Raw genomic sequence first — 27,814 nt, 5'->3', positions numbered from 1 at the left:
AGTCCTAAGCTTCAGTGCATGCATGCATGAGTAACAACTTATAAAGTTTGAAACCTCAGGCTTTTGTTCCCATTGTTTAGCACCCAACTGTGGTCCCCTCCCCTCGCCCTCTAATGGCAATGTGGCCACACCTTCTGGTACCACAGTCGGTAATCTGGCTTCCTATTCGTGTGACGATGGACTGCTTTTGACCGGCTCTCCTGCTCGTGTCTGTGGGAATGATCGACTATGGACCCCAGAGGCACCGACTTGTGAAGGTCTGTGCTAATGGCGTGTGACTACAGTCGAGCTCTGATTCGGTTTAACAGTGCTTAATATTATATTGCCATGAATTGTAGAGAAATCTTATATCCCTTGTGGTATTGGTTGATTTTTCTATGCACATGCACATAATTCTTTCCATCACACTGTAGTTCCAACTTGTGGGCAACTGTCTAGGCCTGTCAATGGAGCTCTGTCTCTGTCCAGTGGTGTCAGTGAAGGAAGTGTGGCAACGTACACCTGTGACATAGGGTTCACTCTGACCGGATCAACCACTCGTACCTGTACCAGTGATGGAGGGTGGACTCCAGCAGCACCCGTCTGTCTCACAATAAGTATATAAGTCTTACACATGCAATCTATATACTGTAATAAATGTACCACTTGTGCGTACTATGAAATGAATATTTACCTACCTATACAGTTGACTGTGGTCCTCTCTTCTCACCCCTCAATGGCAATGTGGCCACACCCTCTGGCACCACAGTCGGTAATGTGGTCCTCTACTCGTGTGATGAGGGACTGGTTTTGACCGGCTCTATTGCTCGTGTGTGTGGGAATGATGGACTCTGGACCCCAGAGGCACCGACATGTGAAGGTCTGTGCTTGTAGACATTTTTACTGCAGTCAAGCTCTGAAAATACTAATATTAACATGAATTGAGAGATTTTACTTATAATAATTCCCTGGATTTATATACACGTGCACAATCATAATTTTTCCATCGTACCGTATAGTTTCAACTTGTGGGCAACTGTCTAGCCCTATCAATGGAGCTCTGTCTCTGTCCAGTGGTGTCAGTGAAGGAAGTGTGGCAACGTACACCTGTGACACAGGGTTCAATCTGACAGGATCTGCCACTCGTACCTGTACCAGTGATAGAGGATGGACTCCAGCAGCACCTGTCTGTTTGAGAATAAGTAAGTCTTAACATATGCGCATAATTATGTTAAGACTTACTTATTCTCAAAATAATTAAATGTGTACCTGCACTGGTGCGTACTATGAAATGAATATTTACCTACCTACAGTTGACTGTGGTCCTCTCTCCTCACCCCTCAATGGTGATGTGGCCACACCCTCTGGTACCACAGTCGGTAATGTGGCCCTCTACTCGTGTGATGAGGGACTGGTTTTGACCGGCTCTATTGCTCGTGTGTGTGGGAATGATGGACTCTGGACCCCAGAGGCACCGACATGTGAAGGTCTGTGCTTGTAGACATTTTTACTGCAGTCAAGCTCTGAAAATACTAATATTAACATGAATTGAGAGATTTTACTTATAATAATTCCCTGGATTTATATACACGTGCACAATCATAATTTTTCCATCGTACCGTATAGTTTCAACTTGTGGGCAACTGTCTAGCCCTATCAATGGAGTTCTGTCTCTGTCCAGTGGTGTCAGTGAAGGAAGTGTGGCAACGTACACCTGTGACACAGGGTTCAATCTGACAGGATCTGCCACTCGTACCTGTACCAGTGATAGAGGATGGACTCCAGCAGCACCTGTCTGTTTGAGAATAAGTAAGTCTTAACATATGCGCATAATTACTTATTCTCAAAATAATTAAATGTGTACCTGCACTGGTGCGTACTATGAAATGAATATTTACCTACCTACAGTTGACTGTGGTCCTCTCTCCTCACCCCTCAATGGTGATGTGGCCACACCCTCTGGCACCACAGTCGGTAATGTGGCCCTCTACTCGTGTGATGAGGGACTGGTTTTGACCGGCTCTATTGCTCGTGTGTGTGGGAATGATGGACTCTGGACCCCAGAGGCACCGACATGTGAAGGTCTGTGCTTGTAGACATTTTTACTGCAGTCAAGCTCTGAAAATACTAATATTAACATGAATTGAGAGAATGTACTTATAATAATTCCCTGGATTTATATACACGTGCACAATCATAATTTTTCCATCATACCGTATAGTTTCAACTTGTGGGCAACTGTCTAGCCCTGTCAATGGAGCTCTGTCTCTGTCCAGTGGTGTCAGTGAAGGAAGTGTAGCAACATACACCTGTGACATAGGGTTCAATCTGACAGGATCTGCCACTCGTACCTGTACCAGTGATAGAGGATGGACTCCAGCAGCACCCGTCTGTTTGAGAATAAGTAAGACTTACGTATTCTAAATAATTAAATGTGTACCACTTGTGCGTACTATGAAATGAATATTTACCTACCTATACAGTTGACTGTGGTCCTCTCTCCTCGCCCCTCAATGGTGATGTGGCCACACCCTCTGGCACCACAGTCGGTAATGTGGCCCTCTACTCATGTGATGAGGGACTGGTTTTGACTGGCTCTATTGCTCGTGTGTGTGGGAATGATGGACTCTGGACCCCAGAGGCACCGACATGTGAAGGTCTGTGCTTGTAGACATTTTTACTGCAGTCGAGTTTTGATTTGCATAAAGAGAATTCCCTAAAATGTATTGACCTGAATTGTAGAGAGATCTTACTTAATTCCCTTATTGTATTGCATGTGTATACACAATTTTTCCATTACACTGTAGTTCCAACTTGTGGGCAACTGTCTAGCCCTGTCAATGGAGCTCTGTCTCTGTCCAGTGGTGTCAGTGAAGGAAGTGTGGCAACGTACACCTGTGACACAGGGTTCACTCTGACTGGATCTGCCACTCGTACCTGTACTAGTGATGGAGAATGGACTCCAGCAGCACCTGTCTGTCTCACAATAAGTAAGTGTTAACTCTTAACACATTAGTCTATGAAATCTACCATAGTCGACTGTGGTTCCCTCCCCTCGCCCTCCAATGGCAATGTGGCCACACCCTCTGGCACCACAGCCGGTAATGTGGCTTCTTACTCGTGTGCCGAGGGGCTAGTTTTGATTGGCTCTACTGTTCGATCCTGTGGAAATAACGGACTATGGGCCCCGGACATGCCAACTTGTGAAGGTCAGTGGTAGTGATAATGCATTGAATGTAGAGGATATATCTTAAGGAATTTTGGGAGCTGTCACTTTTCCTTTATTGTAATAAGGAGCGTTGTTTTAATTGCCAGGAAATGTAGAAAAGTCTTCTATATTTATATTGCTATTGATTGATTTTTCCATTCGCACTTCTTTCCACAGTTCCAACTTGTGGGCAACTGTCTAGCCCTGTCAATGGAGCTCTGTCTCTGTCCAGTGGTGTCAATGAAGGAAGTGTGGCAACGTACACCTGTGACACAGGGTTCAGTCTGACTGGATCAGCCACTCGTACCTGTACCAGTGATGGAGGGTGGACTCCAGCAGCACCCGTCTGTCTCACAATAAGTAAGTCTTAACTCTTACCACATCAGTTTATATAATTATACTGCTCTAACTTGTGAAATTTACCATAGTTGACTGTGGTCCCCTCCCATCAACCCCCAATGGCAATGTGGTCACACCCTCTGGCACCACAGTCGGTAATGTGGCGCTCTACTCGTGTGACGAGGGGCTAGTTTTGATTGGCTCTACTGTTAGATCCTGTGGCAATAACGGACTATGGGCCCCGGACATGCCGACTTGTGAAGGTTAGTGGTAGTGCATTGAATGTAGAGGATATATCTTAAGAAACTTTGGGAGCAGTCACTTTTCCTTTATTGTAATAAGGAGCGTTGTTTTAATTGCCAGGAAATGTAGAAAAGTCTTCTATAATTATATTGCTATTGATTGATTTTTCCATTCGCACTTCTTTCCACAGTTCCAACTTGTGGGCAACTGTCTAGCCCTGTCAATGGAGCTCTGTCTCTGTCCAGTGGTGTCAATGAAGGAAGTGTGGCAACGTACACCTGTGACACAGGGTTCAATCTGACAGGATCTGCCACTCGTACCTGTACCAGTGATGGAGGGTGGACTCCAGCAGCACCCGTCTGTTTGAGAATAAGTAAATCACAGTATATAAAATTATATACTGTAATTAAATGTACAACTTATGCGTACTATGAAATGAATATTTACCTATACCTACAGTCGATTGTGGTCCTCTCTCCTCGTCCTCCAATGGCAATGTGACCACACCCTCTGGTACCACAGTCGGTAACGTGGCCCTCTACTTGTGTGATGAGGGACTGGTTTTGACCGGCCCTCCTGCTCGTGTCTGTGGGAATATAGGACTCTGGACCCCAGAGGCACCGACATGTGAAGGTCTGTGCTTGTAGACATTTTACTGTAGTCGAGCTCTGATTTGCCTAAAGAATACTATAGAATGCCCTAAAATATATTGACGTGGATTGTAGAGAGATCTTACTTAATTTCCTTATTGTATTGGGGATTTTTTTATGCACATGCACATCATTATTTCCTTCACACTGTAGTTTCAACTTGTGGGCAACTGTCTAGGCCCGTCAATGGAGCTCTGTCTCTGTCCAGTGGTGTCAGTGAAGGAAGTGTGGCAACGTACACCTGTGACACAGGGTTCAATCTGACTGGATCAACCACTCGTACCTGCACCAGTGATGGAGGGTGGACTCCAGCAGCACCAGTCTGTCTCAGAATAAGTAAGTCTTAACTCTAGTACCGCTTCATTACGCTGCTCTAACTTGTGAAATTTACCATAGTTGACTGTGGTCCCCTCCCATCAACCCCCAATGGCAATGTGGCCACACCTTCTGGCACCACAGCGGGTAATGTGGCGCTCTACTCGTGTGACGAGGGGCTAGTTTTGATTGGCTCTACTGTTAGATCCTGCGACAATAACGGACTATGGGTCCCGGACACGCCAACTTGTGAAGGTAAGTGATAATGCATGAACTTTTGAAGAGGAATATTATTATCTTAAGGAACTTTGGGAGCAGTCACTTTTCCTTATTGCCAGGAAATGTAGAAAAGTCTTCTATAATTATTGTTTGCACTTCTTTCCACAGTTCCAACGTGTGGGCAACTGTCTAGCCTTGTCAATGGAGCTCTGTCTTTGTCCAGTGGTGTCAGTGAAGGAAGTGTGGCAACGTACACCTGTGACACAGGGTTCAATCTGACAGGATCAGCCACTCGTACCTGTACCAGTAATGGAGGGTGGACTCCAGCAGCACCCGTCTGTTTGAGAATAAGTAAGTTAAATAGCACATCAGTATACAGCTACTGTCATTGATATTCAAACTTGTGCCTACTATCTGCCATAGTCGACTGTGGTGGCCTCCCATCACCCCTCAATGGAAATGTGGCCACACCCTCTGGTACCACAATCGGTAACGTGGGCCTCTACTCGTGTGACGAGGGGCTGGTTTTGACCGGCTCAACTACTCGGGTTTGTGGGAATAACGGACTGTGGACTCCTGACGCACCAACCTGTGAAGGTGAAGATCAATGAAATATGACAGCTTAAATTACCTTATTGTGTATTGAAAAGTTCGACTAGATCGATTTGCTTCACCAATCTTGATACCACAAGCTGAATGAAATATTGTGTATCACTTTCTCTGAGTTCCATTAAGTTAATTGCATCTATTCTTTCTATGCAGAAGCTCTTGTAGTGCCACCACCTTCTTCACCAGGGAATTTGCGATCAGTTGAAGTTGGCACAACTAGCATTGAGCTACTATGGACACAAGATGAAGTAGTCACAGGCTACATACTCGACATCACTTACAATGGACCATGTACACCTAACAGTCAGACAATGTTTTTAGATGGTTCACTGCGCTCGTATACTATCACTGGTCTGGAAGAGGGGAGTTCTTACACTATCGAGTTGTCTGCTCTGAATGGTGCTGGAAGGAGTGAAGGAAGTCAACTACAGACATTTACTGTTGGAACTGGTCAGTTCAGAATCAGCTAGGTAGCTGTGTCATTATTGATCTCTACGTATCTACCGGTACATGTGTTCAACTTCTCTTACTCTGCTTGACTGTATACTTCGTTCTATTTTGTACAGCTCCCAGCAGGCCCCCACAGTCCCTCAGGCCAACAACAATCGACACCAATCTGATTGCTCTGAGGTGGGACGAAGTGAATTGCTTGGAAAGAAATAATTTAGGGCCGCTCCAATATTTTGTCGAGTATTCTCGATTGGAAGGTACTACCAGTACCATCATCACATCTGGACGAAATGTTACTATCAGGAATCTAGAACCAGGCACAATGTACACATTCCGGGTGGCTGGAGAGAATGATGCTGGAAGAGGACCTTTTGCTTCACTATCACACTCCACTCTATCTGAACCTACCGTTACAACAGAATGTCCGACTGTCACAGAATGTCCCACAACGACAGAGTGTCCAATTGTTACTTGCCCCACAACCACAGAGTGTCCGGTTGTTACTTGCCCCCCAACCACACAGTGTCCCACAGCAACAGAGTGTCCGATTGTTACCTGCCCCACAACCACAGAACGTCCCACAATGACAGAATGTCCGGTTGTTACTTGCCCCCCAACCACACAGTGTCCCACAGCGACAGAGTGTCCGATTGTTACCTGCCCCACAACCACAGAACGTCCCACAATGACAGAGTGTCCGATTGTTACTTGCCCCCCAACCACAGAGTGTCCAACTTGTGCTACAGGCACCCCAACGACAGAGTGTCCGGTTGTTACCTGCCCAGACTGTCCAGTTGTTACTTGCCCCACAACCACAGAGTGTCCAACTGTCACCCTTAACTGCACTACGGGAGATTTGCGGCTTGTGGATGGTGAAAATGAGCTGGAAGGTCGCGTGGAGATATGCTTTCGTGGAGAGTGGGGAACAGTTTGTGATGACTTGTGGGGCATTAATGACGCTACAGTTGTGTGCAGACAGTTGGGTCACTCTGATCAAGGTAGTAGTCAGTGAGAGCCTTCATGCATAATTTGTTTACTAATAGCCTAATTCGTAAATTCTCCAATGAAGAACCTAATGTATGAAGAGACAACACAATTTTTTGCAGCTTGAGCATACATCAATGACATTTACTATACTATTAGAATGTTCTTCTGTATATACTATAGGTGCTGAAGCATTTCGTTCTGCCTTTTTTGGAGAGGGGGAGGGACCCATCCTACTGGATAATGTGCTTTGCAATGGGAATGAGGAGAGACTAGAGAGCTGCGATCATAACGGATACGAGATCAGCAACTGTGACCATGGTGAAGATGCTGGAGTGAGGTGTATGGCCGCAGGGACAGGTGAATTAAAAAATGCATGCATGCAGTTAATTGCAAAAGTCTGGTAGACATGAATTGAGTTAATATAATAACATAATGTGACCGTATTGTGCCTGTGTAGTGTATACTTACATGTGTATGGGTATGTGTCTCAATTATACTAGTGTATTTCTCAGATTGTTAGTACTCGTGCTTTCATGGCAGTATCCACCATGCAGTTATTGACTGTGGTATCCTCTCGCCACCCCCCAATGGCAGTGTGATCACACCCTTTGGTACCACAGCTGGTGACGTGGCCCTCTATTCGTGTGTAAATGGACTGGTTTTGACCGGCTCTACTGCTCGGGTCTGCAGGAACGACGGAGAGTGGATCCCACGCACACCCACTTGCGAAGGCGAGGATTAATACTTTTGTTTACTAATCTTAATACCATTGCAAGCTGGATAAAATTACTATAACTGCTTTATCTGAGTTTAAGCTATGACGTACTGTATCTTTTCTCTGTGCAGAAGCTCTTGTAGTGCCTCCACCTTCTTTACCAGGGAATTTGCGATCAGTTGAAGTTGGTACAACTAGCATTGAGTTGCTATGGATACAAGATGAAGTAGTCACAGGCTACATACTCGACATCACTTACAATAGACCATGTACCCTTAACGGTCAGACAATGTTTTTAGATGGTTCACTGAGCTCGTATACTATCACTGGTCTGGAAGAGGGGAGTTCTTACACTATCGAGTTGTCTGCTCTGAATGGTGCTGGAAGGAGTGAGGGAAGTCAACTACAGATACTTACTGTTGGAACTGGTGAGCAGAATCAGCTAGCTAGCTGTGTCATTTTTATACTGCTTGGTGATCTTATAAGTATAAAGATCTATCAGTGTGTTAATTAATATTATTAATCTCTTACCCAATTGATTAATATACTTCGTCCTACTGCTTAATTGGTGATCTATACATATAATATACATAGTAATTCTGTTCGTCCCATTCTGTATACAGCCCCTAGCGGCCCCCCACAGTCCCTCAGGCCAACAACAATCGACACCAATCTGATCGCCCTGAGGTGGAACGAAGTGGATTGCTTGGAACGAAATCATTTGGGGCCGCTCCGATATTTTGTCGAGTATTCTCAATTGGGAGGTGCTTCCAGTACCATCATCACATCTGGACGAAATGTTACTATCAGGAATCTAGAGCCAGGCACCATGTACACATTCCAGGTGGCTGGAGAGAATGACGCCGGAAGAGGACCTTTTGCTTCACTATCACACTCCACTCTATCTGAGCCTACCGTTACAACAGAATGTCCGATTGTCACAGAATGTCCCACGACAACAGAATGTCCAACTGTCACAGAGTGTCCCACGACAACAGAGTGTCCAGTTGTCACGGATTGTCCGGTTGTAACTACCCCTGTCATCACGGAGTGTCCGGTTGTTACCTGCCCCCCAACCCCAGAATGTCCCACAACGACAGAGTGTCCAATTGTTGCCTGCCCCCCAACGACAGAATGCCCTGTTGTTACTTGCCCCCCAATGACAGATTGTCCCACAACGACAGAGTGTCCGGTTGTTACTACCCCCCTCGTCACAGAATGCCCTGTTGTTACTTGCCCCCCAACCCCAGAATGTCCCACAACGACAGAGTGTCCGGTTGTTACTACCCCCTTCGTCACAGAATGCCCTGTTGTTACTTGCCCCCCAACCCCAGAATGTCCAACTTGTGTTACAGGTACCCCCTCTACACGTTTTCCTGATGACTGCACTACGGGAGATTTGCGGCTTGTGAATGGTGAAAATGAGCTGGAAGGTCGTGTGGAGGTATGCTTTAATGGACTATGGGGGACGATTTGTGACGACTTGTGGGATGTAGACGATGCTACAGTTGTGTGCAGACAGTTGGGTCACTCTGTTGAAGGTGATGAATGTCCATATTCAATGAAAGCTGTATTAAGCACCTTATATAAGATATTTAGCCTGCATGACTAGCTTGTATAGATGTTTTAGGTTCGGTTGATCTGTAAAAGTATACATAAGGGTATTGCACAGTTTTTTGCAGTTGAAGGTACGTTTAATTGCAGCTTATACTAATTCATTACATCACTGAGCATGTTGCTATTAATACTGCTGTGTGTAGGTGCTGAATCATTTGGTCTAGCCATGTTCGGACGGGGGGATGGGCCTATCCTTCTAGACAATGTGATTTGTAACGGGAATGAAGAGAGACTGGAGAACTGTCCTAGTAATGGGTTTGGCGTCAACAACTGTAGTCATGGGGAAGATGCTGGAGTGAGGTGTATGGCATAATAGCCGCACCCAGAGGTAATCTGAAAACCATGCAAATAGTTATAATTATAGTGCCGTGGGTCATTTAGGTTTCGTTTTTAGATGCATTCTTTCCAATGTGATCATCTGATATGTGTCACCAAATCTGTAAGAAAAATTAATGTGCACACGAAACAGTTGTTTGTAAATAAAATGTGATCAGCTACATTTTAGAGACCGTAAACTAACATGCTTTGGGCAATATTTTAACTGCTAATCTTTCTGTACGTATGTTCTCCTACCTGTATACCATCTGGTGATCTTCTGTTTCATGTGTACGTATGTTCTCCTACCTGTATACCATCTGGTGATCTTCTGTTTCATATGTACGTACGTATGTTCTCCTACCTGTATACCATCTGGTGATCTTCTGTTTCATATGTATACGTATGTTCTCCTACCTGTATATCATCTGGTGATCTTTTGTTTTTTTACGTACAGGGTGATGAACTTGTAATGCATAATTATGCTGGAACTATTAGACTGACGTAGTGCTGGTAGTATGTGTGCTCTATAGCTTCAGTAGTTGCGTGTAGCCTTTTCATTGTGTTCAGTTGATTATCTCTTTTTGTGCAGTTGTTTGTAATCCCCTTGCATGCATGCATGCATCACATGATCCTGACGAGTAAAATTTAATCGGTATAATACTTTATAGCTAGGGTACGTGCATGTACAGCTAGTAATGATTTGACATAATCTGATTGGTCCAGGCTCTACTGCAAGTTTCTCGCAGTTGAATCCAGATATAGGCTTGAAACCTGTCCTCCCTTCTTTTGGGAGGAAGGGCCATGCCCACCTACACAGTGTGACTTTGTCTTTGGAAGTATATGGGTGCATTTTTTTTCTTGCTATAACAATTTCGAAACAAGAATCTTTGTAAATTCATTGCTATGGAGAAATACTGGCAGCACAAGCGTTTATACTGTGATCATGCAGTGATGTGTGTACGTACGGGACACTAGATTTAGTACTAGTAGTGAGAAAGATGATTGCCAAACTGGAGGGTGTGGGTCAAGCACACTCTAAGTATATGACTACAAACTAGTGCCTATAATTATAACACTGTTACTGTCTTTGCAGAATAACAAATCTCGTGGTCTCGAGGTTAAAACAGGGCTTGTAAATGCCTCGCCCTCGATATCTAGCCGCATGGATCTGTACACAGGCTGGTGCAGCTAGCCTCTTTCACTAGTGCAAAGCTAAAGTTGACTATGCAGTGACAGACTGTTAGCAATCAAGAACTGAATGTAAGTGAAGTACATCTACTTGACTGGTATATAGCATGCATGACTAATTATGAAGTTACACAGCAAAAACACATAATTATGTTATATGGGATGCATCATCGTATTTTAGTGTTAAAATGACAGAAATTTATGTCATTTCTACATTAAATTTCAAATGATGCATTTTATTTGAGATGTTTTATGTTATTATAACACATCTGTTTTTACTGTGTAATGTATATAGATTTAGTCTGCTGTAAATTTATACAACCAGTAAGCTAGAAACATAACCTGTCCTCATTATTATCATCCAGGTTGATCTGAAAATGACAATTTTGTCAGTCTCAAAAATGCTGGTGATTGCCATTTGTATCCTGGTATCAAGCTCTACAGGCCATGCGCAACGTGAGTCTTATGTATTTTTGAAATAAGGCAAACAGAGCAAAATCAGATTTAAGCCATAATATTGTTGTGTGAATATTGTACGATAAATTAATCACATGCAGGCAAGGGTATGTACTGTACATTTAATAGCTGTAACAGTGCAACCTGCATGGTACACAAAAAACATTAAAGCAAGTTGCTTGCAACTACGAACCTGTAACCATCTGGTGCAATTGTTAGGCTCCATAATGGATTGAGGTGTTGTACTACTACATTATACTAATGGCCATCTGCCCACCTTAAAGCCACCACAACATACGGTGAAGCCTCACTGTGATACGGGGTAATTAGTACGAAGCTCTATTAGTACGAACATGACTGTTACTGCAATGGAGTCTCTGAATTCATAGCTCAGGTACTGTTTCATGCATTATATAAGAGCTTAATGTGTACTAGAAGTATTGTGTTCATTGTATAATAGATAATAGGAGACTCCACTGTGATCAACAATGTTGCAAAAACACAATGAAAGTGACCTCTGAATACTATAGCATTTTGGAAGCAGCCTATATAGCTGATCACACTCAAAATTATCCATGCTCTCTCCATTAAATAGTATAAGAGACTCAACCAGTGGCATATCTAGTGAAGCATGCAGAGGGTACTGAAGTTCAATTAAAAACAGTACTTTTCCGCGCAGCCGAGATTTTTGGTGCGCCTCTTATGGAAGTCCAATGCCCATGATGCTGACTGCGCATGCTAAATTGGGTGCGGTCATCGCTTATTCGTAAAATTAATAGCAAAAGCCAGTGCTGTAAGTTTAGTTTGCGTATAGAATACTGTGCAGTAGCTAGACCAGTGCTGATTCAAGCCCAGTGCATGGCGTAGCCGGGCTCAAATCAGTTGAGCAAGCGCTGAAGCCCCCTAAACCCCTGCTAAATACGCCACTGTCAACAGTATATTGATTACGGTAAGTCTCTTGAAGTAAATCCACTTTATGCACTGTATTGCACGAGACCTCAAAATCGAATGTGTCCACTGTCAGCTTGGAAGTACGCAGTGGCGGATCCAGGGGGAGATCCTAGGGTGCCACGGATCCCCCCTTTTAGTTTACCTATATAGTAGCTATTATGGCTGAAGCCCCCTAAACCTAGTAGCTATTATGGCTTCAGTACAGCTACCACCACTAGCTACCAGGTAGATTTTTGGCTATTGTAATTTGATTCTATCTCCCAAATAAGGATTCAAAGTCAATGGTTAGCCTAGGCTAGCTAGTTATGCCTTGCTGCGCATGCGCAAGCGAGGTATACAGTAGTGTGTTTGTGTGTGTGTGTGTGTGTGTTTGTCTGTCTGTGTGTCTGTCTGTACGTCTGTCTGTGTGTCTGTACGCCTGTCTGTCTGTCTGTGTAGACTGCTACAGCTGCTCAATGAAGTGCAAGTAAGAGTTTTTATAGGCTTCTAGTCATGTTTTATTGGATTTCATGCTAGCTATTGGTAGCTGCAAGAGTGAGAAGAGAGCTGCAAGGCTCTGCTGATGGCAGCCATTAATTTTAGACACTTGAACTTAATTTGGCATCAATCGTTTTTAACAACAATCATGGTTGATCATTACCCACTCTTTGAGTTTGCATGCAGCATGCAGAAAAATTTTTTCATCATACAGTGTAAGCTATTAGTACGTAGCTTTATGCTTTGGCATCTCCACCGAGGCATCAGCACCATTAACTGTTTGTAGCAGCGCAAGCCTATTATGGGACTTCCCCTGGCTGAGAATGGGATTTTCCCTAGTCTGCGTGTGACCAGAAGTGGGCGTAACCCCCAAAATTAGCACTCGTTAATTTAGAACCCCCCTTTCCTTTTTCCTGGATCGGCCAGGTACTGGTAGGAGACTGTAATTAATGCACTGTCATAAAGTAGACTATAGCTGATAATAGCAATTGTTGGTCAATAAACGCACGAAACTACACCAACTGATACAATGCAGAATCTTGTTTGTCCTCGCTCGATTGCCATGGTGATGAGATTGATGGATTCCCTGCCACTTTGTCCGGCTGCTGTGTCCCCGGTGGAGGGTTGTCTTATAGAGAGGGTTCTCAATGCTCTAACTGCTACAGTAAGTCTTGCTTTTATATCCTCATTGTAAATTTTGTATTGCATATGTGTATACGTACTATGCACCTCAATATTTCGTTATTGGGTCTAATAATTATTCTCTCTACAGATGAGGAAAGTTTCACAACTGAAGGCAACTCTTTCTTCGTTGGTTTCTTCGGCAACTTCAACCCAAGGTCCAGCTCCAGAATCAACAAAGTTCGGTTTGCTGTCAACTCTGTAACTAACCAACAAGTCACTGTCTTTGTACAATCTCCCTTGGACGATGGTAAAATCGAGACATACTCCACTCCAATTGAATTTGAGTTTGAAGCCGACAAAATTAATCTCCAGAGCCCCGAAGAGAGAAACAAAGGTGTCTACATTTACTCCAAAGATGGTGAAGCTATGTCAGTGATAGCTCTTGCTGAAGAATTCCAATCCTCAGATGCTTTCAAAGTTCTTCCTTGTGTGCATCACCCTAGCGACGGTTACGAATATTATGCTGTGTCAGTGCCAATTTCACAGATACAAGAACGGCAAGATGATTATGATGAAGACTATGAATATACCCAAGCCAGCGAGTTTCTAGATATTGAAGGAAGAAGTGCGTTGGTTATTGTAACTACTGAAGATGATACCACATTGCAAATCACTTTAACTCAAAATGTTGATCTATTTGCTGACGATTTGAAGGATCAAGTCCCTAAAGGGGAGATAGAAGCTGGTCAGCCAGTAACTATTAACATTGCTAAGAGAATTCAAACTCTATATTTGGGCAGTGATGAAGATTTGTCAGGTTCAAGAGTCGTCTCCGACAAACCGATTGCGTTCTTTAGTGGTCACGAGTGTGGAACTGTTCCCAGCAATATCAGCTATTGTGATCATATGAACGAGCAGATACCCCCCACTGCTACCTGGGGCAAGCAATTTATCACTGCTCCTCTGGCTAATAGGACCTCCGGTGACACTTTCAAAATTGTAGCTTCAAGGGATAATACGAATGTTCAAATTGGATGCACTAACGACGAATCAATGTCTATTTCTCTAGATAAGGGAGAGATGAGTCAGTTTGTTATATCTTCCGACAGTTCATGCTATTTTATGTCGAGTCAACCGATTCTACTCGTGCAGTTTTCTATGTCAAGTACTTTAGATGGCGTGTTTCTTAGTGACCCGTTCATGATTGTCGTGCCCCCTGTGGAGCAGTATCGCAGTCGCTACAACACCCACTCGTTTAGAAGTTCTGTCAGTACTGAAAGTCAGATTGGGTCTTACTTTTTGAATATTCTATTTCCAGTTGATACATTACCATCTGGAATTCGTCTTAACGATATGGAAATTTCAAGCAGCAAAATAACAGCAATTCCATGTCCTGATGGTGAAGAAATCTGTGCTTACTCGATACTTGTTGAAGGTGTTAGCGAATCTCCGATACTATACCACGTTGACAACATGACGATCAATGCGATTGTATACTGGTATGAATTTAGAGTGGGCTACGGCTACTTTGCAGGAATGACACAAAGGCCTATTGCATGTGAGTTAAGTAAATGTGATTTTAGTGGGTGCTGTGCCTAAATTGTAGTGATTGTCTCAAAAAATGGAGATGAGATTCAATTTGAGATCGAAACATAGCAGTTTGTAATCCCTAAAAGGCTTTTTGAGTACTGTTTCACCTTACACTCTTTTGTCACGGTTTTTTCAATCTATCCATAGTGCCAGCTGTTTCTTTGACGTCCAGTGTGTTCACTGTGTTCGAGAATAACAATTCCGTAAACGTGACTGTAATGAGGGAGGGGGATCTGGATTCAGAAGTTGTTGTCAAACTAAAAACATCTCAGCTGATTGATGATAACGCTGCTATTGGTGAGGGCTATGCATAAAATAGAAGTGTGTGCCTGGAAATAAATTCCCCCTCGAAGCTCTATTAGCATTCTATAGATTAAAAAACAAGAGTATATGTCAGTGGTGAATCCAGAAATTATAACAGTTGACTGAGTTGTTGATCAGATCTCTTAGACATTACCAGAAGGAGGTTTCCATTGAAACTCCCCTGGATCCGCCACTGCAAACAGTGTTTAAAAAATTGAATTAGCACATCTTGATGTTCATAATTTATAGTCAAGCAAGATGAAACCAAAATCACTGTATAGTATAATTTATAGCGCTATTGTTTTGTCTCTATCTCAGCCGGTGTTGACTTTGTGCATACTGAAGAGAATGTGACATTTGCACGAGGTGTAGATCAAACCCAGATAACTATCCCGCTGATCAACGATGTGTTCCCTGAGGCAACGGAATCATTCCAAGTGTTCCTGTCTGCCTCCTCCGGAGTGTATATTCAGGCTCCGGCAGTCGCTACCGTTGTTATCAATGATCGAGACCCTGATTTGCCTGGTATATTCATATGATAATTATAGTATGTCAGCAGAACTTCAATAATCGTGATATAGATGTTTGTCAATAATCTGTTATCTATCCTCACTAATATAATTGTATAGCAACTCATTTTTATTTTACAGAGGCACGTATTAATTTATATTTCTTAACTCCACTCTCAGTAATGAATGTGAGTTTCTCTGCGGTGTCACTGAATGAGGTAGAGGGGGGCGTGGTCAGGTTCACGCTTGACAAGACTCAAGGGGCAGTAGGTGATGTCAGTGTCAGACTCTTCACTATTGATGACTCAGCAATTGGTGAGTCATTACGTTACTATTAAAGTGTTCCCTAGCCTTCAAGTTGTGGAGACGGATTACAGAACTCTCTAAAAGTTACTATTAAATCCGAAATTCTGTCTATTTTACCAGAATTATACGTGTTATGCATGCTCATCAAGTTTACAGATACCTCCGTAATGCATTCCCGCCTCACCCACAGCTGGTAGGGACTATCAGAGCATTGATGAAGTGATTACCTTTGCCATTGAGGAGCTGCAGTACGAGGGAACACTGCTCATTATGAACGATGAAGTTGTGGAGAATGTGAAGCAGTTAAATCTTCGGATTGAGGCCCGAGATGGAGTGTTCCCTGTGAATGTGGTGGACGCAACTGCCACGGTTACTATCACTGATGATGATGGTAAGATTACTTGTTATATGCAATATTTCAATAGAGCAGAACAGATGAATAGTATAATCTTGTGAGCTAATCCGTGTATGTTATATTGTAGTCTTCACTGCATGTATATATTTATACACAGTCAAGTTTTATGTCATTGCTTCAATATTCTTACAGTTGCTGTGTTCAGTTTCCAACAAGCAACGTACTCCACAAACGAGTCGGCATCGTTTGTTCAAGTGTCGTTGGAATATGGTGTCCTCGACAGAACTGTTGAATTGCAGTTGTTAAGTCGGAGTGGATCTGCAATAGGTACACTGGATAATTACTCTTATGATATCCTGATGATAGGGCGTGTGTATGCATATACTGTACTAGCTGCATATGTAATGTCATGAGACTGAGTATATACATGCATGCCATTGTTAAAGTAAACGACTATAATTATATTATTGTTACACCAGTAGGCTTTAGTGCTATAAGATTGGCACCACTTTCGTAGCTTTCATAATTATATTTTCTCTCTGTCTCACCTCAGAGAATATCGACTACATTGGCCTCGATCAGACAGTTGTGTTCAGTCCCGATGGTCCCTCGTCGGTACCAATAATGATAATGATCATTCCCGATGGTCTAGTTGAGAGAGATGAGACATTTTCTATTGGCTTGACAACTTCCCAACAAGACGCTGCCAGTGGGAACATTGTCATTGGAAGAGACGTTGCTCAGATCACCATCAATGACTTAGATAGTAGGTTACTTGTACAGTAACGATAACCTGTAATTACACTGTAAGCTATATACCATCATTTTAGGTATCGTTCCATAGTTAGATCATGCATGTTTGCCATTGCAATCTGATTGGCTAAAGGAAGTGTTTTATCCAACTTAGAAAATCATGTACTCCATTTAGAAAATCATGGTAGCAATTAAAGATTAGATATAAGAACATTCAAATCTAATTGGCTATAGATACTCATGGTTGCTATGATCTAAAATGCTTTGAGACACTGTTTAGGAAGTTTCCACATGATTTAGAAGTCCTCAGGCTAGTAGAACCCTCACTACGTTTGGGATACTACAACCAGCCCTTTGGGCTTCTAGTCTAAACAGTGTCTGACTATATTATTAAGTTTCGTTAAAAGGATTTCTACAGCTACTTACATAATTGAACTATACTATCCTACGAGCAATGTTGCAGGTCACGGTGTGGTTCAGCTGTGTATATAGGCTTCTCTACTCTTCTCTCTTAGGTTTTGGATACACTTTTATACATCAACATGCTATTTTTTATCTCTCCAGCTGCTGTGATTGTGCTTGAAGGTGTGAGGAGTGTTATTCGGGAGGGAGGAGGCAGTGCTCGGTTCAATATCAGACTACTCTCTGGTGAACTAGGGATACCAGTGGATCTAGTGTACTCTACATACAACATCAATGCCACAGGTACTGCACAGCTTATTGTATCCAATGGTATATGATTTTGTCTTCAGATATTCATTGCTACACACTGAAAATATTTTCAGCAAAATATTATTGATATCAATAAAACTTAAGTGGTTACATGCTCTGTACTCAAAATCTAGAGTATAGCATAAACTAAAAGTAATTTTTCTCTATATACAATTCTGTCATTTAATTTATAGCTGAATACTGTATACCGGGTTTTGAATATATGAACTCATTAGATTCCAATTGCGAGTTTTCCCATAGATCAAAGACTCACAACAGAGAGAGGACATTCACAAAATAAGCTACGAAATAATTTGAAGCCTCAGTATACAGTCAACTGTATTGTTTTATATACTTGCTTCCTTCTCACCATAAGGTGGAGACTCAAATCTAGAGGACTATGAGGCCGCTTCAAATGAGTTAGTCACACTTTCTTCACTAACAATCTTCGAAGAACTCATCGTAGTCAATGACGATGGAGTGTTTGAGGGGGAAATAAACGAGAGGTTTGGAGTGCAACTGTCTCTGTTGTCTGGAGATGTTCCCGACAGAGTCACCATCCAAACTTCTACTATTGAATTTCAGATTGAGGACAATGATCCAAGACCAGGTGTGTAAAATGTCAACCACTATAGTATGAGATTTGTTTAAGCTCATTCCAACTCCCTCGATCAGTTTATCTCTTTCAAAAGCTATATTTAGTTCTCTCTCATGGTTTTGCCTCTTCCTAGCCAGAGAAGGAGAAACAGACCATGAATAGGTTTGAGCCCATTTCCCCCTAATTTTCTTTTTAGAAGATCGTACTTAATTTTTCGTCTACTAGTTTTGCCTCTTCCTAGCTGGAGAAGGAGAAACAGACCATTTGATAATTATCTCTCCTCTGCAGTTGCTCGAGTTGGATTTTCCCAGAGTAGCTTCACCACGGTGGAGGAAGCTGGAACAGCTGTTCTTGTTGTCAATAGCAATGGCGCTAACCCCGACCCAGTCATTGTCAGTTACACCGTGGAAGAAAGGAACACACAAGGTATGTAGAGATTAGAACAGCAAACGCTTCTGTGTATCATACGTACATAATATTTTAGTTTGTGGCTCTTTATATCCATAGTAAACAGTTGATCTAACACTAACTTAATCGTTGTGGCAGGCTTTCTTGCTATCAAACAGTCCATAATTATATGAGCTGGCCTGTACTGCATGTACACACGTACTTACATGTGCTGGCATTAGTATAATTATCATCTATTCAACGATATAAGTAAATGCTGTACAGTTAAAGATTGTAAAAACCTTCCCCCAAGGCATTTTCTGCTAGATTATCTTATTCGTTGGTATCGATCTAAACTATGTTAAGTTCCATGCATGTACAACCAACCATATACACAGATGGCAATGATGTCACTGGTACGAGTGGTTCCCTAATGCTGTTCCCTGGAGTTTGGAGTGTACCTCTAACAATTGAGCTCACACAAGACACCACTCCAGAATCATCTGAACTATTCAACGTCACACTCACAGCTGGAGATGATGTTTTCCTGGAAATAAGCACTACCATTGTCACCTTACTAGACACAGATGGTAAGAGCTAGGAACTGTTATAATACGGCTTAATTAGAGGTTTCGAATGGCCATTGTTATTTATTGTGCTTATAATAATTCTATTATCTTTACGCTTCCTTCAGTGCATGCATGAGGAAAAAGCTTGAAAAGTTTGACATCTCAGAAAGTTGACCGCTTTTGTTCTCCCTACATTGTTTAGTAACCAACTGTGGTCCCCTCTCCTCGCCCTCCAATGGCAATGTGGCCACACCCTCTGGTACCACAGTTGGTAATCTGGCTTCCTATTCGTGTGACGAGGGACTGCTTTTAACCGGTTCTCCTGCTCGTGTCTGTGGGAATGGTGGACTCTGGATACCAGAGGCACCCATCTGCGAAGGTGAAGATCAATCAAAATTAAGAGACTTCTTGATTACATTATTGTGCATTAAAAAGCTGGCTTGGTCAATTTTTGTATTGCCAATCTTGATAATTATGATTGCAAGCTGTAACTGCTTGTCTAAGTTCCCTATATAGCTATGACTGTGCTATATTTTACACACAGGCACCCACTTGCGAAGGTCTGTACTAATGCGTGGAAATGTTGACTTACAATTGAGCTCTGATTCGGTTTAACCATAGATTGAAGAGTTAGAGGGATAGGAAACGGAGTGGTGCACATGATAATTTTACATTGAATCTGCAGTGCAGCCTCGAAAACTATCCGTGTTACCCCCTATGAACGAGGCTATTATGCCGGGTAACTCCCTCAAAAAAGAAAGTTGTGTTTCCTCGAGACATCATCTCTTTCAGCAATTTATAACACGCCTAGTCCATGAGCCATGTGTAGTACTTGCTAATGACTTACACCCAGTAAAAAGAGACTTTCCAATAAAGTTATATCTTCCCAAGGCTGTTTCGAGGCTGTTTTAGAGCTAATGGAACATGTAACGCGTAAGCGTGCTGGTTATGACTATTACAATAGGTATAGACCTTGAAATATAAGTGAGTTGCGGACTAAGCACAGTTAATTGTAGTTTATTATGCACTGAGTGTAGAAATAGATATTGTTGTGATGGCCTTGATTAAACCGCAGCGTAGGGCGGGTGTATTCGAGAATACCAACCGTTTCCTATCCCTCTAACTCTTCAATCTATGGTTTAACAGTGCTTAATAGAATGCTCTAAATCTTGTATTGCCGTGAATTTTAGAGTGATCTTACTTTTATTGTATTGCAATTTGGTTTCTTTGCAGATGCACATAATTCTTTCCATTACATTGTAGTTCCAACGTGTGGGCAACTGTCTAGCCCTGTCAATGGAGTTCTGTCTCTGTCCAGTGGTGTCAGTGAAGGAAGTATGGCAAGCTACACCTGTGACACAGGGTTCAATCTGACTGGATCAGCCACACGTACCTGTACCAGTGATAGAGGATGGACTCCAGCAGCACCCGTCTGTTTGAGAATAAGTATGTTTTGCACATCAGTCTATAACTATACTGTCATCAATTGATGCATGCTATGAAATCTACAGTTGATTGTGGTCGCCTCCCCTCACCCCTCAATGGAAATGTGGCCACACCCTCTGGTACCACAGTCGGTAATGGGGCTTTCTATTCATGTGATGAGGGACTGGTTTTGACCGGCTCTACTGTTCGATTCTGTGCCAACAATGGACTATGGACTCCAGATGCACCCACCTGCGAAGGTGAAGATCAATCAAATAAGAGATTTTTCGATTTACGTTATTGTGCATTGAAAAACTTCTGTAAATTTTGCATTGCCAATCTTGATACGATTGCAAGCTGAATTAAATTGTGTACTACATGTAACTGCTTTCTCTGAGTTCCCTAGCTATATGACTGCACTGTATTTTCTCTGTACAGAAGCTCTTGTAGTGCCACCACCTTCTTCACCAGGGAATTTGCAATCAGTTGAAGTTGGTACAACTAGCATCGAGTTGCTGTGGACGCAAGATGAAGTAGTCACAGGCTACATACTCGATATCACTTACAATGGACCATGTACACCTAACAGTCAGATGATGTTTTTTAATGGTTCACTGCGCTCGTATACTATCACTGGTCTGGAAGAGGGGAGTTCTTACACTATCGAGTTGTCTGCTCTGAATGGTGCTGGAAGGAGTGAGGGAAGTCAACTACAGGAAATTACTGTTGGAACTGGTAAGTTTAAAATCAGCTAGCTAGCTGTGTCAATGTCAGTATGTTCTCTTACCCAGCTTGACTGTATACTTTGTTTGTTCTATTTTGTACAGCTCCCAGCGGCCCCCCACAGTCAGTCAGGCCAACAACAATCGACACCAATGTGATTGCTCTGAGGTGGGACAAAGTTGATTGCTTAGAACGAAATAGTTTGGGGCCGCTCCAATATTTTGTCGAGTATTCTCAATTGGGAGGAGCTACCAGTACCATCATCACATTTAGACAAAATGTCACTATCAGGAATCTAGAGCCAGGCACCATGTACACATTTCGAGTCGCTGGAGAGAATGATGCCGGAAGAGGACCTTTTGCTTCACTATCACACTCCACTCTATCTGAGCCTCCCATTACAACCGATTGTCCGACTGTCACAGAGTGTCCCACAACCACAGAGTGTCCAGTTGTTACTTGCCCCCCAACCACAGAGTGTCCAGTTGTTACTTGCCCCCCAACGACAGAGTGTCCCACAACCATGGAGTGTCCGATTGTAACTACCCCCTTTGTCACAGAATGCCCAGTTATTACGTGCCCCCCAACGACAGAATGTCCAACTGCTGTTACAAATACCCCCTCTCCAATCTGCATTACGGGAGATTTGCGGATTGTGAATGGTGAAAATGAGCTGGAAGGTCGTGTGGAGGTATGCTTTAATGGAGTGTGGGGGACGGTTTGTGATGACTCTTGGGATGCTCCTGATGCTACAGTTGTGTGCAGACAGTTGGGTCACTCTGTTGAAGGTGATAAATGTTATATAATCCATATTCAATGAAAGCTGTATGAAATACTTTACAGCCTTCATAACGTTTTGACGTTTTAGGTTCGGTTGATCCGATTCTGTAAAATACATAAGGGCATTGCACATCCAAATTTTGCAGTTGAAAGTATAAGTTTAATTGCAGCTAGATCACGTACTGAATACTAATTCAGTAAATCATGATACTGCTTTGTGTAGGTGCCGAACCATTTAGCCGAGCCAGGTTCGGAGAGGGGGAGGGGCCTATCCTACTGGATGATGTGATTTGCATCGGGAATGAGGAGAGACTGGAGAACTGTCCTAGTAGCGGGTTTGGCGTTAGCAACTGTGCTCATGGTGAAGATGCTGGAGTGAGATGTATGTCAGCCGCACCGAGAGGTAATCTGAAAAACTATACAAATAGTTCAGTCTCTACCGAGTACTGCATTGGGCTTCATTTATATACCGTATATCTTCTAATTTATCGGACAGCAAAAAATAATTATTTTGGAAATTGTCCGGGTATAATTGGAACAGATTTTTATACAGCATGCGAAGTGTCCGGAATAATTAGAACAAACAAGCAGCTGCATGCGAGCTAGCTAAGTTTAATAGACCAGTGTGCGACTGAATAGTTGTACTAGCTATCTAAAACTAGCTACTCAAAGCTATCTAATTGCAGCACTCTAAGTCTTGTCTTACTTGCCGTCTGTGAATGGTGAATGTAACTCAACTTTTCAAAGTATTGTCCGGATATTTAGAACAAATGTAATATTAAAGCACTGGAGTGTCCGTTGTATTAGAACAACGAAAATTGCCCAAAAGAGTGTCCGGGTAATTAGAAGTGTCCGATAAATTAGAAGATATACGGTAGTGGGTATTTTAGAGCATTCCTTCAATCAAATTACATATCATGGCATGCCACCATTTTTGAAAATGTGCACACAAAATTATGGACTGAGTTGTTTGTAGACATGCTTTTGTAGTATTTTTTGCATTGCTTATAATTATGTATATGTACATGCATGTCCTCCCACCCGCATACCATGTATCTTCTATTTTATACATGCATACAAGGGGATCATTATTTGTAACCTCTGTAATGACTCCTTTCACAGTTGTCTGTCCAGCACTGGAGGCTCCCATCAACAGTTTTGTTTTCTACGACCCACTTATCCTGGATGAATCTATCTTTGAAGGAACTCAAGCTGTTTACGGCTGCGATTCTGGGCATACTCTAGTCGGAGAAAGATTCCGAGTGTGTCAAAGGGACGGTACTTTTAGTGGGGAGCCTCCCAGCTGTGAACGTGAGTTACAACTTATACTACATAACTGCATTGATCGTGGTGACAGCTTCAACTGCTACTGTGACTTTTACTAAAATCCTATCGGGTTCAGTTATATCAGTATTTAGATCTACGTCATATATACGTGTCATGACTATAGTTATAGCGTTAAAGACTATAACTCATTTGCTGTTAGAATGATCTATATAGTTCAAATGTTTTATTATTATATATGGTTGCAGCGATTGAATGCCCTCCCCTCCAACCAATTGATAACGGATTCATCACGTACAGTCCCGACAATACAGCTGATTATGATATTGGAACTCTGGCCACTTACACTTGCGATGAAGGGTTTACGTTTTCTTCAGCTTTTACAATTCAGCTAAGGAATTGCAATGACGATGATGGGATGGATGCTATAGGAGTGTGGGGTGGTTCTGCACCAACCTGTGTCCGTAAGTGAACAGCCTTAATGGGCTATATACTGTATTATTTTAATATAGCCACTTGCGACATAAATTTTAAAGTTATGGTTTTTGTATTGCCATTTGAGCTAGCGTACGTATATACAATGCACACTCAGACCACGTTTGCTTGTATCCATGTTACAGCTCTTCAATGTCCTCCCCTCCGACCAATTGATAACGGAATATTGTCGTACAGTCCCGATAATACACCTGATTATAATGAGGGGACCGTGGTGACTTATACTTGCAACGCTGGGTTTGTTCTCGACCTGACCACAGGAGGATCTGAGACGAGGACTTGTGTGATCCGTGAAGACAATGTTGCATGGGATAGCCAAGAACCTCGCTGTGTCCGTAAGTAGACAGATAAATGTAGCTAACTGACTGAGTTATAATAACTGTTTGTTACAAAAATGCTGCTCCTGTTGTTAGGAGTGGAGATCTCTTTCAGCATGGCTATATTCGAGTTTGCTGAAAATGACATGCAAGGATTTGTGGAGTATGTTACCAACAGGCCATCCCCACAAAGCTTCGATTTCATTCTGAATGGAGGTCAGGCTCATAATTATTTTGATGCAATCAATATACGTAGTTCATCCTTCAGTATAGTTCCTTGAGAGATTGTACGTGCTATATTTTACTATAGAGATCCCACAAATGAATTTTAGTGCTTTTAAATTACGGATTATTCCTGTGATGTATATATAACCGGTATGCAGTTACTGGAAGTCGAGAGTTCGTAGTTCCGTCGGCTGTTGTCAGTGAATTGTTCTCGTTCGCGTTCACGTTTACATTCTCTGCTGACCAGAGCTCCTTCCGAGTACCGTTCGATATCATTGATGATGTAATTGGTCTAGAGGCTCCGGAGATCTACATGGGAAATATCTCCCTCTCTCCTCAAGCAGAAATGGCTGGATACACTTTGGGGGCTCTGACTCAAGCCACTGTACAAGTGGTGGATGACGATGGTATGAATACATTATCATGCAACTATGGTTACCTGAAGGTTCTACACATTTGCTTTTGTGGTGAAATTGTATGTTAAACAATCCGTACAATGCAGAATATAAACGTAATTTCATTTTTCTAAACAGCTGTGTTTCTGAGTGCTGGGCAACGAGAGTATAGAGTGACAGAAGCTGAGGGATTTGTACAGCTCTCATATGCACTAGACCGAGAAGCAGCGAGAGATGTGTCATTTGATGTCATCAACATTGACGGCACAGCCACAGGTGGCGGTGTTGGTAAGTTAGCAGATAAATGTTCATGATTTTCATTTCAGCACCGGAATACTGAGTATAAAGCTATAAACTAAACTAGATCTACCCCTAACTAAGGTGTATACCGGTATACACTTGTGCGAGTGAGAATTGCATGTTGAATGAAACTTCATATATTAATCTAAGCTAAGCTTTTTTGTTCACCATGCAGACTATACCTCCATTGGATACTCTCTCGTCATCCCTGCTGGCCAAACTCGTGTGACTAGATCAGTTGCTATAAACATGGATAATTTGGTTGAATCTGATGAGGTCTTTACAAACAGGATCAACCGTATCAACACAGCTGGTGTATCAGCAGGTCCTGCCGAGGCCACGATCACCGTTGTCTCTAGTCAAGGTTTGTCTTACTCGCAGTGTGACCCATAACACGAACTATAACTATATGCTTGCATGAACTTAACTTATCTAGATATCTATATATTATGCTTATTATAGTTTTGATAGCTTCGCGTCTTCACACCTTTCTACTCTCTCTGTGGCCTGCATGCCTGCATGATGGGAGGGATATAGTTACAGGTCCTGTGCATCCATGCAGTAGCCAGAGGTTGTCCTCTCCTTCCATCAATCCCTAACGGATTCATCTTTTATGACCCTGATAGCACACCCAACTTTGACATTGGAACTACGGTCACGTATAGTTGCAACGGTGGATTCATTTTAGTGGGGGGTGGTCAGTCACCAGTTTGCAATGGGTCAGAGTGGAGTCGCGTCCAGCCACCATCTTGCATCCGTAAGTTATAGTCTTCACAAAATTAATGATCGCTTTTTAGACTGATGTAAACCTCTTTTTTGGGTGCAGCAATTTAAGCGAGTGTCTGTGATGATGGGACTTTTATAATGTGTGCTAAAACAGACTAACAAACTATGACTGATTTTTCTTAGAAGGTGCTCGATATTTCACTGATTTATCAATGTAGCCAAAGTTTTGTTATCAGCTAAGATTCTGTTTCTGTATAGTTGATTGTAAGTTGATTGTGTTCCTTTGTGTATGTATATACAATTATGCTGAGCATGCATGTATATAGCATGCACTAGCCTCGAATCTAGTATAGTGCTACCGAGTATATAATTATACCCTTCTAATAATTGTCTGTGTAACTATGTATCGGTGTGTGCATGAGTAAGCAAGGTATACAATAGTGTGTTTGTGTGTCTGTGTGTGTAGACTACTGCATGCAGCTGCTCAAGGATCAATTATAAAATGCAAATGAGTTTCTACATACTAGGCTTCTAGTACGCTTTCTTGAAATTAATTTGTGGATTTGCAGTAATGCTTTGTTTTCGGGGCTAGTTTTGCTATACTTGGAATGCCATTGCAGCCTTTTCAGAAGATTGAGTATAGCAAAACTTGTCCATGGAGTATTGTTACTCTGCTTGTATAGTAGTTATAGCTCTGCATGAACGCCAGCTATATTGGTAGCTGTAAGAGTGAGAAGATGGCTGCAAGTCATGAAGATAGGGATGGATTTGTGGAGCCGGCTAACTAGTAGTATAACTCAAGAAGTTATACGTTGCAAGTTGTATCTTCTATGTAGTGTACGCATTTCATGTATACATAGACTCTCGCTATTCCGGCTCTCTGAAGTACGGCCACCTCGATATACCGGCCATTTGGTTTGGCACGGATTGCTAGCTATATGTTTACTGCACAAAACTCACCCTGAAGTACGGCCACTCGCTATTCTGTATACTGACCAGTGCTGGCTGCCCTTTTCAATGTAATTTATACGTTTATTACGGCCGGGTATGACGTTTTGGGTGTGGTTTGGCAGATAAAACACTTAAATAGAGAACAGAATGATTCATTGTCCTTCATTATCCTCGAGACAATAAGAACCGCAAAAGTAGTCTTTATAGATTCGAGGTAAGGTCGTTTTTAAGCCGCAGCTATTTCCCGAAATACAGCCACCTCGCTATTCCGGCCAAGCTGCACTGTCCCAAGGGTGACCGGATTAACGAGAGTCTACTGTAATTATAATAACACACTTTATAGAGTCAGAATTGCTCGTAGTAATTTCATGACACCCTGTATCCTATTACACAGCACCCAGATGCAGTGATGGCCAGCTAAGAGTGGTGGATGGAGTTAGCACGCCAAGTCTCCTCCAGGGTCGAGTGGAAGTGTGTATGGACGGTGTCTGGGGTACTATATGTGATGACCTGTGGGATGATGATGATGCTACTGTGGTCTGCCGGCAGCTGGGGCTCTCTGATATTGGTTAGTGCAAGAGTATCGACTGCATGAGCGTGTATAAAGCATGGCTTCTATATATAATCATGACATGCCTTGCACAGGCCTTTTAATAGGTCATTGTTCATTGAGTGTGAAAATAATGTTGCTTAAATTGAAAGTGCAACCCTATTCCGTGATTGTGCCATTTATATATATATATATATATAGCACACACTTTTTCAGA

At 42.4% G+C, this 27,814-nt stretch overlaps 1 protein-coding gene across 1 annotated transcript in view; it reads left to right on the top strand.

The window, feature by feature from the left end:
* Positions 1-27,814, top strand: part of LOC135336414 (uncharacterized) — a 38,751-nt gene that overhangs the window by 8,790 nt on the left and 2,147 nt on the right. The window contains exons 16-50 of the mRNA XM_064532178.1: positions 81-257; positions 414-596; positions 686-859; positions 999-1,181; positions 1,293-1,466; positions 1,606-1,788; positions 1,888-2,061; positions 2,201-2,383; positions 2,463-2,636; positions 2,787-2,969; positions 3,015-3,188; positions 3,365-3,547; positions 3,616-3,789; positions 3,960-4,142; positions 4,229-4,402; positions 4,573-4,755; positions 4,816-4,989; positions 5,122-5,304; positions 5,377-5,550; positions 5,716-6,012; positions 6,129-6,764; positions 6,849-7,010; positions 7,180-7,356; positions 7,554-7,730; positions 21,290-21,586; positions 21,679-22,362; positions 22,578-22,757; positions 23,477-23,665; positions 23,887-24,102; positions 24,259-24,468; positions 24,547-24,666; positions 24,834-25,082; positions 25,209-25,358; positions 25,546-25,734; positions 27,442-27,615. Coding sequence (XP_064388248.1) covers positions 81-257; positions 414-596; positions 686-859; positions 999-1,181; positions 1,293-1,466; positions 1,606-1,788; positions 1,888-2,061; positions 2,201-2,383; positions 2,463-2,636; positions 2,787-2,969; positions 3,015-3,188; positions 3,365-3,547; positions 3,616-3,789; positions 3,960-4,142; positions 4,229-4,402; positions 4,573-4,755; positions 4,816-4,989; positions 5,122-5,304; positions 5,377-5,550; positions 5,716-6,012; positions 6,129-6,764; positions 6,849-7,010; positions 7,180-7,356; positions 7,554-7,730; positions 21,290-21,586; positions 21,679-22,362; positions 22,578-22,757; positions 23,477-23,665; positions 23,887-24,102; positions 24,259-24,468; positions 24,547-24,666; positions 24,834-25,082; positions 25,209-25,358; positions 25,546-25,734; positions 27,442-27,615 — 7,497 coding nt within the window. The remainder of the gene's footprint in view (positions 1-80; positions 258-413; positions 597-685; positions 860-998; positions 1,182-1,292; positions 1,467-1,605; positions 1,789-1,887; positions 2,062-2,200; positions 2,384-2,462; positions 2,637-2,786; positions 2,970-3,014; positions 3,189-3,364; positions 3,548-3,615; positions 3,790-3,959; positions 4,143-4,228; positions 4,403-4,572; positions 4,756-4,815; positions 4,990-5,121; positions 5,305-5,376; positions 5,551-5,715; positions 6,013-6,128; positions 6,765-6,848; positions 7,011-7,179; positions 7,357-7,553; positions 7,731-21,289; positions 21,587-21,678; positions 22,363-22,577; positions 22,758-23,476; positions 23,666-23,886; positions 24,103-24,258; positions 24,469-24,546; positions 24,667-24,833; positions 25,083-25,208; positions 25,359-25,545; positions 25,735-27,441; positions 27,616-27,814) is intronic.

Source organism: Halichondria panicea, chromosome 5 (assembly GCF_963675165.1).
Source record: "Halichondria panicea chromosome 5, odHalPani1.1, whole genome shotgun sequence".
NCBI classification, from domain to species: domain Eukaryota; kingdom Metazoa; phylum Porifera; class Demospongiae; order Suberitida; family Halichondriidae; genus Halichondria; species Halichondria panicea.
Note: the sequence above shows the minus strand (reverse complement) of the source record. Positions and strands in the feature narration are given on the sequence as shown.